The sequence below is a fragment of the Branchiostoma belcheri genome, unplaced genomic scaffold (assembly GCF_001625305.1).
Source record: "Branchiostoma belcheri isolate BF01 breed outbred unplaced genomic scaffold, Haploidv18h27 scaffold10, whole genome shotgun sequence".
NCBI classification, from domain to species: Eukaryota; Metazoa; Chordata; class Leptocardii; order Amphioxiformes; family Branchiostomatidae; genus Branchiostoma; species Branchiostoma belcheri.
Genome location: NW_017802380.1, coordinates 5,316,068 through 5,326,913, shown reverse-complemented (window position 1 = coordinate 5,326,913; position 10,846 = coordinate 5,316,068). Strand labels below are relative to the sequence as shown.

At 43.6% G+C, this 10,846-nt stretch overlaps 2 protein-coding genes across 9 annotated transcripts in view; one reads left to right on the top strand and one right to left on the bottom strand.

Moving 5' to 3' along the window:
• The first annotated feature begins 224 nt into the window (after positions 1-224).
• On the top strand, positions 225-3,514 carry LOC109469361 (cell wall protein DAN4-like). The gene is made up of 4 exons (XM_019767867.1): positions 225-320; positions 683-1,722; positions 2,140-2,250; positions 2,823-3,514. Exons 1-4 carry the CDS (start codon positions 242-244, stop codon positions 3,081-3,083), a joined length of 1,491 nt encoding a protein of 496 aa, XP_019623426.1. The 5' UTR covers positions 225-241; the 3' UTR covers positions 3,084-3,514.
• Positions 3,515-7,882: 4,368 nt separating this feature from the next.
• Positions 7,883-10,846, bottom strand: part of LOC109471795 (constitutive coactivator of PPAR-gamma-like protein 1) — a 37,133-nt gene continuing 34,169 nt past the window's right edge. For all 8 annotated transcript variants that reach the window (XM_019771153.1, XM_019771212.1, XM_019771159.1 and 5 more), the window contains one exon: positions 7,883-10,771. In XM_019771153.1, the coding sequence (XP_019626712.1) occupies positions 10,406-10,771 (366 nt within the window). In that variant the 3' untranslated portion in view covers positions 7,883-10,405. The remainder of the gene's footprint in view (positions 10,772-10,846) is intronic.

Genomic DNA, 10,846 nt, shown 5'->3' with positions numbered 1-10,846 from the left:
TGAAGAATAGCCTGTGCTTTTACCTCTCGACCTTTCCAAACTTCTTAAGGACTTTACACAGAAGACGCGTTGCTAACACAACCATGAGACATCCTTTAAATCTTGACCACATAACAAAACGCCCTGATTTCAAGCGAAGTGTCAGCAGATGTAAATCTTCGACGCAATGCCTTACAGGATTCTTTTATTCTGAATATGACAGGTAAAACACCCTTATTAAGAATATTCCCTGCTCCACCTGATGATCGTCAATCCTACAACCATGAAGTCCATGTTGTTTGTCTTGCTGAGTCTGATGACACGCTGTTGCCTCGTTACAGGTAAGTCATTTTGTTTTTGATTTATTCATCAGGGGTGCCAAAGAATTAATACGAATTTTACGGAATTCATGATCCTTTACCAGGAAACATACGAATTTTACGAAATATATACGACCCATTACTAGAAACATACGAATTACGATGAATTCCTTAAAATTCGTATTAATTCTTTGGCACCCCTGTTCATACACTTTTATGTACTAACTTAATTCTTAACTATCTTAACTTATCTACTTGTTTGTCTATTAAGTTGTGGGAAACCTTACGAAAGTCGCTGTACTTTTGTTTCTGCAATAAAGTTAGTTTGAAATGTAATTGATGGAAGACATATTTAACATGAATGTGGATTTTGTTGTACGCAGCACAAGTCACTACGTGTTTTCCTGTCACAACCACTGTGTGTACAACGACTCCTGGGCCGATTACAACCATCGGTACTACTACCGGTGTTCTCACCACCACTGCTGTTACAACCACGGCCGAGGAGACAACTACGGCTGCCAGTACAACTACAACTGACGTACCGACGACCACAGCCAGTACTACAACTGACGTACCTACAACCACAGCCAGTACAACTGACGAACCAACAACCACAACCAGTACAACTGACGAACCAACGACCACAGCCAGTACAACTGACGAACCAACAACCACAACCAGTACTACCACAGCCAGCACTACAACTAACGTGCCAACAACTACAACCAGTACTACAACCGGGGTACCGACAACCACAGCCAGTACTACAACCGAGGTACCGACAACCACAGCCAGTGCTACAACCGAGGTACCGACAACCACAGCCAGTGCTACAACCAAGGTACCGACAACCACAGCCAGTGCTACAACCGAGGTACCGACAACCACAGCCAGTGCTACAACCGAGGTACCGACAACCACAGCCAGTGCTACAACCGAGGTACCGACAACCACAGCCAGTGCTACAACAGACACACCAACAACCACAGCCAGTACTACAACTAACGTGTCAACAACAACCACCGCCAGTACAGCGTTAATTGACGTGACAACTACTTCTGACACTGCAACAACTGATGACCAGCCTGTCACTACTGCAAGCACCGTGCCAACTACCGTTGTCAGTATAGCTACTACTGCCGTGCTATCTACCATCAGTGACACGACAGCAGCAGGCTTTCAATCTACCACCGCCAGTACAACTTCTGCTGATGGACCATCAACAACAGGAGATGTGCCTACAGACGTGACGACATCTACAACCACTGGTGCAACCGGACCGTCTACCATCACTGGTACAGTTGCTCCTGATGGAACATTTGCAACAGCAGCTGTGACTGCAGTTGACAGCACGTCTACCGCTGCTGGCATGTCTACTACTGCCATCACGCTCCCCTCGGATGCCACGCCCGCTGGTTTGGTAAGCTGGCTCACTTGTTGTTGTGAACTTTGCTAAAAAGAATATGTTGTCGGTTCACTTTGTTCCATGATTGTTCCATGTTTCACCGAGGCATAATCAAGTAGATGAGTTTAAATGTCTCTTTAAACACTTTGGCATAACTAAGGAAGATGCTCTTGGATGGTTATGATATTTGGTGTGTGGGTAGGTGTCGAGATGACACGGTCGATCGTACGGGCCTCCTAGCGGCTTCCTATGGCACTGTAGCGAAATTTCATGGGCTGTCACGAGATGGTCATGATTTCGGCTTTTCTCTTACATCTCGGTGTGTTTTTGTTGGAATATTTGAATTACGATAACTCAAGGCAAGACGAAGGGATTTTCCTTGAGTAATCTCATTCAAACTTATGTTGCTGTTCGATCTGCACACATGTACAGGCACCCGACTGTATCGTCTGCAGTGCCACTAACACCTCTGCTATGAATGATTCCTGCCTAATCGGACCGATGATGACGATGTCACAGCCGTGTCCTGTTGGAGTCTGCATCGTAAGTAATAATCCCGTCAGATATCTTACAGTTTACATTTCAATGTGGTTCATGTCCATCTTGTAATGTCTATATTTCCCAACGAACAATAGAAATGTTGTGGTTTTTGGTGACGATATGACCAATATTATATCCAGTCATCATTCCTGTACGTTGTTTGCCTTCATGTTGGTACAGTACAACTGCCTTGAAATCATATTCATAATCCGGAATATTGTTACACACACACACACACACACACACACACACACACACACACACACACACACACTCAAACCTTTTTGTTTGCCTGTTTCTTTGTTTGTTCTTTAATCAGGATCTCCATTAGTGTAAATTAAATTCCACATTATTCTTCCTGGAGTCCGCAGTGAATTCGAATCACCAACTTTCAGACAAGAAGTATTTCTGTATCTGTATGGCCGGTATAACCGCCTTTCGGCGTAACACACCAGCTATTTGGACTATCGCACACCTGGCATGTCCCTACTCCTTTTCGAAAGATGTGATGGGTTCTTTAAGTGCGTTAACCTGTTCTCTGTACTGAAGTCTATGTACTGATCATGAATCCACAGACAATCCTACGGGAAGACACAGACGGCGCCATCATTATCTTTGAGCGCAAATGTCACAGCGGCGCCTGTACCGACGACAACAAAGACGGCGTCTTCTCCCGTGACGCGGCCGGCGGAGAGACAGAGTACGAGAAGTGCTGTGACGACTCCGCTGACTGTAACGTCATCAGCTACAACCAGCTGAGAGGCGCAGCGGACAGGGCGGTCACCAACATGGCCGCCATCTTGTTTAGCGCCATGATCCTCCTCCTGGCTCTGTAAACATCAACCATTGAATGAGCTGACGTGCATAAAGTCTTACATTGCACAATATAGCTGCTAGTTCAAGTTTTTGTATCAGATTGTCTGGTTTTACCTAAATCCTGTGCATTTAAGGAGAAACAATGAGATGTTCACAAAACCACTTATATTACTGTTTATCAAGAATATTTCAAAATAAGTTTGGATATTTGTGTGATGTACATACATCAGGGCACATACGTGTCATAGCACTGTACTACTGATTTCGTTAGCTCGCCCGTCAAACCTCTCCCAATTCAGGGACTACCCTCTCACAGCTCTGCATGGGGTGCCGTGAAAGTTGCCAGCTGAACCTACATTTGTACATCACAGCGAAAACATACTCCACGTTGCTACAAACCATGTTGTTTTTAAAAGTCTCACCATTTCATCATCTTAAGCGAGTTGTTTTTGTTACGCCCTTTTGTGGAAACTTTTGACGAATCATAAACAAAAGGTCTGTCAAGCACTGCCCTTATGTTGTGATGATGTGCATTCATCGGAAAACATTTCGTTACAAACATTTTTTTGCCTATTTGATACAGGAACAGTTTAGTATATAACTGCATAAATTATGCTTTACTGTGTTGGTTTTCTGTTTTAATTTTTTTAATGTGACATTAAATAAATCACATTGAACGTAGCTTGGCAATGTGTACCTCTTGAAAACTCTTCGTTCTGATATCGTATCGTCATGTAGCTTACCTGGCCTGTAAATAACACACCGGTATGTTCCTCGGAATCTTGGGGTTCTTCTATCCGGTGCAGTTTTGGCCTCTTGAAGACTAGACTGTGCTTTTACCTCTAGACCTTTCCAAACGTCTTAAGGACTAGTCGACTTCACTCAGAAGACGCGTTGCTAACACAATCCTAGGGGGTCTTTTAAATCTTTACCACATAACAAAACGCCCCGACTTCAACAAGCGAAGCGCCAGCAGACCGATACGCAGGTATGTTTTATCTTCTACTCGCAACGATGAAGTGAACAAAAAATCTTAACTGATTCCAAATGTATTTGGGTTAAGGTAGTCTATATAGTATATGTATATTTAAGTAATAATAAGTAGTTTTTAACTTTTTAATTTGAGCGATTGCTGTTGTGCATTAGCTCATTTAGGTATAACCTGACTGCGTAAAGTAAATATTCAATGAGCTGGAATATCATACCTCATTGAATGTTAGGCATTAAGATGAATACGCCAAAAAAGCAGTTACTCAAGCAACTGGATATGGCTTTGGAAAAGGTCAGCAGTTTCAGGTAGACTCTTCAATATGATTATCAGGACTACTAGTTCGACCAGACTTAATTTGTGTAACATAAAAGTACATTAAAACTATCCACCGGTTGCTTCAGACTAAGGTCGAAGTTTTTAGTAGTTAGTAGTTCCTGGCAGTGCAATCCGACTTCGCTACGGCAAGCATTCTCAGACAAGCACATCATAGAGACATACTAGATACATTTGTTACCTCCGGGGAAGGAGATATCCTTCCGCGAGGAGGTTTTACTATGGTTCGAAACATTTCTGTCAGCAGCTGTTTCTCGCGATCGGCTGGACGGGTTTGTCTGTGGTTCGGTATACGTATTGCTATTGGGCTGCAGATGATGCAGAACGTTTTTGTTTAATTGCATATGTGTTTATGGGCGTCGAAATAAAATGTTTTTAAGTGCTCCGGACACCCCCGCCATGCTGAAAATGGAATTTACCATGTTGTTAAGGAATGGGGAGGTTGCAGTTTTGGGTCTTAGCATTTAAAAGGGGTCAAACAGAGGGGTGTCTGGTTCCGATAAAAAATTTGGGTGACGGCGCAGCAATGACGGCGGGGGTAATGGCGCGGGTGACGGTGCAGGCTGTCAGACACGTTAATCAACAGTCCATACCGAACCAACCGTCAGTAGCCATCAAACACATACAAACATATTACGCACATAACTTACATACTACACACAAACAAATAACCTAAACCAATAGAATACAAAAAAAACCCGGAGGTTTGAAATCTACGATTTTCCTTGTTTACGTCTGTAACAGGAAATACACCGTCATTGAGAACATTCCTGCTCCATCCGATGAGTGTCGATCCTACAACCATGAAGATCCTGGCGTTTGCCTTGTTGGGTCTGATGACACACTATTGCCTAGTCACAGGTACGTGTTCTTATTTTGTCTTAAAGCTTACTTGAAGAGTTTCATTCTCAAGAAAAGATCGTTCACTTTATACTGTCAGTTATATATGCAGACAAGGCGTTGGAAACTTTGTCAAAAACTTCGTCAGTTTCAATTGATTGAAGATCTGTCAGCTGATATGACTGGGGACTTTGTTGTACGCAGGGCAACCAGACCTACCGCCAGATCCAACACCATCACCATCATCAACAACAACACCAGCTGATGTAACAGATGACTACAGCGCGAGCGGCGAAGATGATGATGATGATGTAACTACTGTTGACAGCACCTATACAGCTGCTGGTGTAACTACTATTGACAGCACCTATACAGCTGCTGGTGTAACTACTATTGACAGCACCTATACAGCTGCTGGTGTAACTACTGTTGACAGCACCTCAACACCTGCTGGTGTGACTAATACTGCCACCATGCTCCCCTCGGGTGCCACGCCCGCTGGCTCGGTAAGCTGGATAATGCTGTGAACTTTGCTTAAAAGAATATGTTTTTGGTAACGTGTGGTTCACAAAAAATTTGTTGTGGTTGTGGATGAACAGCATCACCTAGGCATAGCAAAGGAGGTCAAATGTCTCTTTAAACACATTGGCATCATTTAGGAAGATGCTTCTGGGTGGTTATGACATTTGGTGTGTGGGTAGGTGTCGAGATAAGGAAGGACAAGGTTGTTCCTATGGGCTAGTAGCTCCGAGCGGCTTTCTATGGTACTGTAGCGAAATTCCATGTGCTGTCACGACATGGTCATGATTTCGTCTTTTCTCGGACAAGCAGGTGTGTTTTCGTTGGAAACTTTCAAACAAGATGACTCAAGGCGAGATAAAGGAATGTTTCTAGACTACTCTCATTCATACGTATGTTGTTTCATTTCCTGTCCGATATGTATACAGGCATCGGACTGTTTCGTCTGCAGTGCCACTAACACCTCTGCTGTGAATGGCTCCTGCCTCATCGGGCCGATGATGACGATGTCACAGCCGTGTCCTGTTGGAGTCTGCATTGTAAGCATCCTGTCAGATACGAGTATCTCACAGTTCACATTTCAATGTGGTTCATCTTGTGATGTCTATATTCCCCAGCGAACAATAGAAATTTTATTAGAGGTCTACCAGTGGGGTTGGGGAAGAGCAGGGAGGTCTACCAGTGGGGTGTGGGGAAGAGCAGGGAGGTCTACCAGTGGGGTTGGGGAAGAGCAGGGAGGTCTACCAGTGGGGTGTGGGGAAGAGCAGGGAGGTCTACCAGTGGGGTTGGGGAAGAGCAGGGAGGTCTACCAGTGGGGTGTGGGGAAGAGCAGGGAGGTCTACCAGTGGGGTTGGGAAAGAGCAGGGAGGTCTACCAGTGGGGTGTGGGGAAGAGCAGGGAGGTCTACCAGTGGGGTTGGGGAAGAGCAGGGAGGTCTACCAGTGGGGTTGGGGAAGAGCAGGGTGGTCTACCAGTGGGGTGTGGGGAAGAGCAGGGAGGTCTACCTCTAATGTTGTGCCCGGAAAAAAAGTGACAAAGGGGTTCCGGTGGTTCATGTTTGAGTTTACATTTCTCATAATCTGCTGCAAAATGGTATTAACTACTAACATGGCTGGAAAGTGTAAGAAGTGGCGTGTTTTGGATGAAAATTGATTTCGGGCCCGAGGCTTACTTCTGGGTGTCCTTCCGCCTTCAGTGCGGTGCTTCGGTTTGACCTAGATATGCGTTGTATGCGTTCTGGGGTGCTGTCCCTATGCCTCACGCGACGGGCTATTGTGATAATCTCAGTGTTAGGATTTTCTTTATACTTTTCTTAATAATACATTAGGGTTTTCTCTTCCCTACCATATACTAGTAAGTCATATTAGTGGCTAAATTCTGGGTGATGGGTCTAATTCCACGTGAAAATGGCCAATTTTTGGCATCATTTTTCATCAAATCAAAAAATTATTTTCCCCCATAAAATTTACAAAATGTGAGAGGTGAAAGAAATTGAAATTCTATTGTTCTCGTAGCTAGAGCGATATCCTTCATTTGCAAACCGTGTTTTGGCTCAAGAGGTATTTCCTAAAAAGAGACGGTCGCTAGAGTTGAGGGTATGCAGAATCGAATTGAGACCCAAAATAAACTGGGGTGTGCCCCCTTAAAGCTTGAATATACTGCTCCTAGTTCTTATTTTCTTCTCCATATTTCCATGGAGGTAAAAATCATCGAAGACAGTCATCAATATTCTGTGTTGAAAACGCCAAAATTTGCCCAAAATGATGCCTTTCACTTGCATAGCAAGTTATAGTATTAGCAACAAAGGCCTCACCTGTTCGGTCCAAAAATCACATGGCCGAAGGTAGCCGCGGCGACTGTTGCAGGGCTTCTCTTGCTTGCAGTCCTTTACATTAGCCCTAACAACAGGGCTAATGTAAAAGACTGCAAGCAAGAGAAGCCCTGCAACAGTCGCTGCGGCTAGGCCGAAGGCTACCTTTAAGTTAAAACGTATTACCTAGGGCATTCGTGCAATTATTGCAATTATTTTAAAGCGATCGTAGTACTTACATAAATGGATCATAGTACTTACACAAATGCCTCGACTCCTGAGGCGTCGCAAAAAAAAATACACCACTCCAGACTCTTTCATTTTCTCAATATATTTCAACATTGCCTGTTGAAGCAGAAGAACAACTTTTACAGTGGAACTTAACGCTTAGCCATATTAAGTGAAATAAAGTGCTCTTCGTATCCCATCACTCCCCACGGTACCACTTAAAGCTCCTTGTTCAGTCTTGGATTTAAAATTCATATTCCTTGAATTTATTATGGTTGAGTGGTACAGTTGGACATTATTACATAGTTGGTAACAACACAGAGGCTTGGATGGACCTCCTCGGTAGTGTGTTCTACCACCATTGATTCCCAAGGGTAGCATAGCTTTGTGGGGGTGCATTTCCATTAACTCCTGCTAGATGGCGCCTGACCACTACACATGAGAGTGGTTCTTCTTTTCAAAGGAATTTCTTGGCAATGAGCATCGCAAAGGGTAAGGGGACATGGCTCAAGTATAACTGGTGCAAGATCTACTTCTACTCAATAATTATTGATTCCATAAATGTAAAGAGATGTTTCAAGTTATCCATACAAGGAGTAATAACCATACATGAACATATAAGCCTCATTATTCAATTAGAAGGATCATAAAGAGTCGTTCCTACATTGCATTTTAGTCCATACTGGTAAAATACAGGTACATGACTTTCATACATTAGCTGGTGAGCAAAGTGTATCCCTCCAACCCAACAACACAATGATACTGGTAATATAGTGACAGAAAAATTCAAACATAGACCCTTAGCTCCATTAGATACAAGATCTGGGCTTAGCAATTGTCTTTACCGTGTAAAGCAACGGGTCCCATTATGTAACTTGGTATCATTAATGCAAACTACCGTATAGATATAAGATATATAAGTTTTACAAAGAGTGCCTTTTAGTGTGTTATCATCTGTGTCATTAAGGTGACAACATTGCATAGCCTTCAGAGGGCCGCTGCTGACAAGTGGATAAAATCCAGAGGCTCAACAATGTGTATTGAATTCTTTCCTCAAAATTGTCTTGGACTGACTAACAAGTCATCATCTCTATGTCTACATGCGTGAAGTACAACAAGAAACTACATTCAGATTTCAACAGTGAATCCAATGCATCATGTGAGGGGGAAGATTTCTAGAAAACATCTTCGCATCCGAGGATGGCACAATTATCACATGAGCAGCTTCTACAATTTGGGCCATATGCAAATACTGATCTACATGTTGTCATTGTTGTCAAGTCTTTTACGGGTAAATGTTGATATCAGTAGACTAGAACAGCAAGGTTCAGTCCCTCTGGTCAGAATAAAACATGCTGGTTAATAATACTATCTCCTGGCTACTCACAAAGGAGGTCCCCTCAACTCCTGTAGCCAAATACAACACCTGCATGGACTGCAGTCACAAACACTACTAGAGCCATCATTTCAAAAGCAGTTAGTAACATTAACATCATCATATGAAGGAAATAACATTCTTTTGTTCTCAAGTTAATTGTTGTCCATATTATAAGGGTACAAGTGAACATGTATTGTAATCGCAATCTCTCACCAGCCCTCAGTACTGAGTCTCCCTCTAGAGTGACAAATATTGTGTGTGAACACATGACAGTTTGTCACAAGGTTGCAACGTTGGCCATGTTGGGGCAATTGTCAAATGAATTTTCAGAGTTTTCTTTCCCAACAGCCTCTCTCAGAAATCCATAATCTAAAACATCTGGTATTCATCAAACCAGTTCAGACCTGCCCAGCGAACAGTGATGCACAGAGTCAAACAGTTTCTGTGTCTTATTTTTCTTTGCCTCCAACGCTTGTTTTTTCTCCGGTTGGTTTAAACTTTGTGTGGGTATTACTGTCTTCAGTGCAGACATGGAACCCACTGAGATCAAAATGTGTCCAAAGGTTTTTCCATCAAATCTACGAGTGCAAATTACAAGCATAGAATAGTCACGTGCAACAATGAAAAACTACTCATGTCTTTAAATCACTTTTCTACTACTGAGGGTCATGTGACCTCGGTGCTTAGCCGTCATTGGCTGTTGTCCCCATAAAAAGGGTGCATTTTTTAACCACATTAATAGCCGTAGTCCTGTAACCACCTCATGGCTCTACTTCAGCGAAAGCGTTTATCAAATTTCCTTAACCATTTTTGGGTTGGAGATTGTCATTAAATGCTGCTTGTGAGAGGATTTTTTTCAATATTAAATGGTGAATGTTTTGTGAGCTTGTGTTTTTTTTGTTGTTCAGTCTGTCCCATGGTCTATAGGGCCTTCTGAATGGATTGATTTTAGCCAAAGGAAGCTATGAAACCATCCCTAAGGTGTCAGTTCCCTGCGGGTTTGGACGCTCTCCCAGTCTGTGGGGAGCTTTTCCATTTCCCATCCTCAAATCAACAAAACCAAAACCAAATGGCAGGCAGGAACCTGCATATTTTATAGTCCCTTCGGCTTCAACAAGCTTGTTTTTTTTCATTTTTTCTGTTTTTTTTAATAGTTTTTGTACAAAAATCTGTGAAAAACATAGATATCTATTATATATATAATATCCTCTCTCTTTGTTTTTTTTTCTTTTTTGAACAGTCATTACCCTTGCACCTCTTGTGAGGTGGCGGTGTCGGTTAGCGAGGACGGTTTCTCAGGCGTGGAGTGGTCTTCCAGCCCGCTGTCGGGACTCATCACGCTCCCGTTCTGCAGCTCGCCGCTGTCCGTGCTCAGGTCATGTTCCTCCTCCTCTAAGAGCGAACCTTTGCCCAGCGTCGGCGCGTCCGTCTCCAGCTCGGCGATGGTCACGTCTGGCACCTCCCCCTCCTGACCCGTGCTGCTGACCTCCGCGGCCTCCTCCAGCACCGTGGTGGTCACCGTGGCAACCAGGTCATCCTCGTCCTCCGACTCCTCGCTGCTGCTGACCTCCACATCGCCGTCAGCGACCTCCACGGGAGCCGAGTCCAGCTGCAGGGGGGGGGTAGGAAACAAGTTTGAACTGTAATTTCTAAGAATTTGGACTTACCCAACTGTGCAACTCTA

Coding starts and splice junctions, on each gene's coding strand:
- LOC109469361 (XM_019767867.1), top strand. CDS start 242: ATGATCGTCAATCCTACAACCATGAAGTCCATGTTGTTTGTCTTGCTG. Junction 321..682: donor ACGCTGTTGCCTCGTTACAG/GTAAGTCATTTT, acceptor TGTTGTACGCAG/CACAAGTCACTACGTGTTTT. Junction 1,723..2,139: donor ATGCCACGCCCGCTGGTTTG/GTAAGCTGGCTC, acceptor ACACATGTACAG/GCACCCGACTGTATCGTCTG.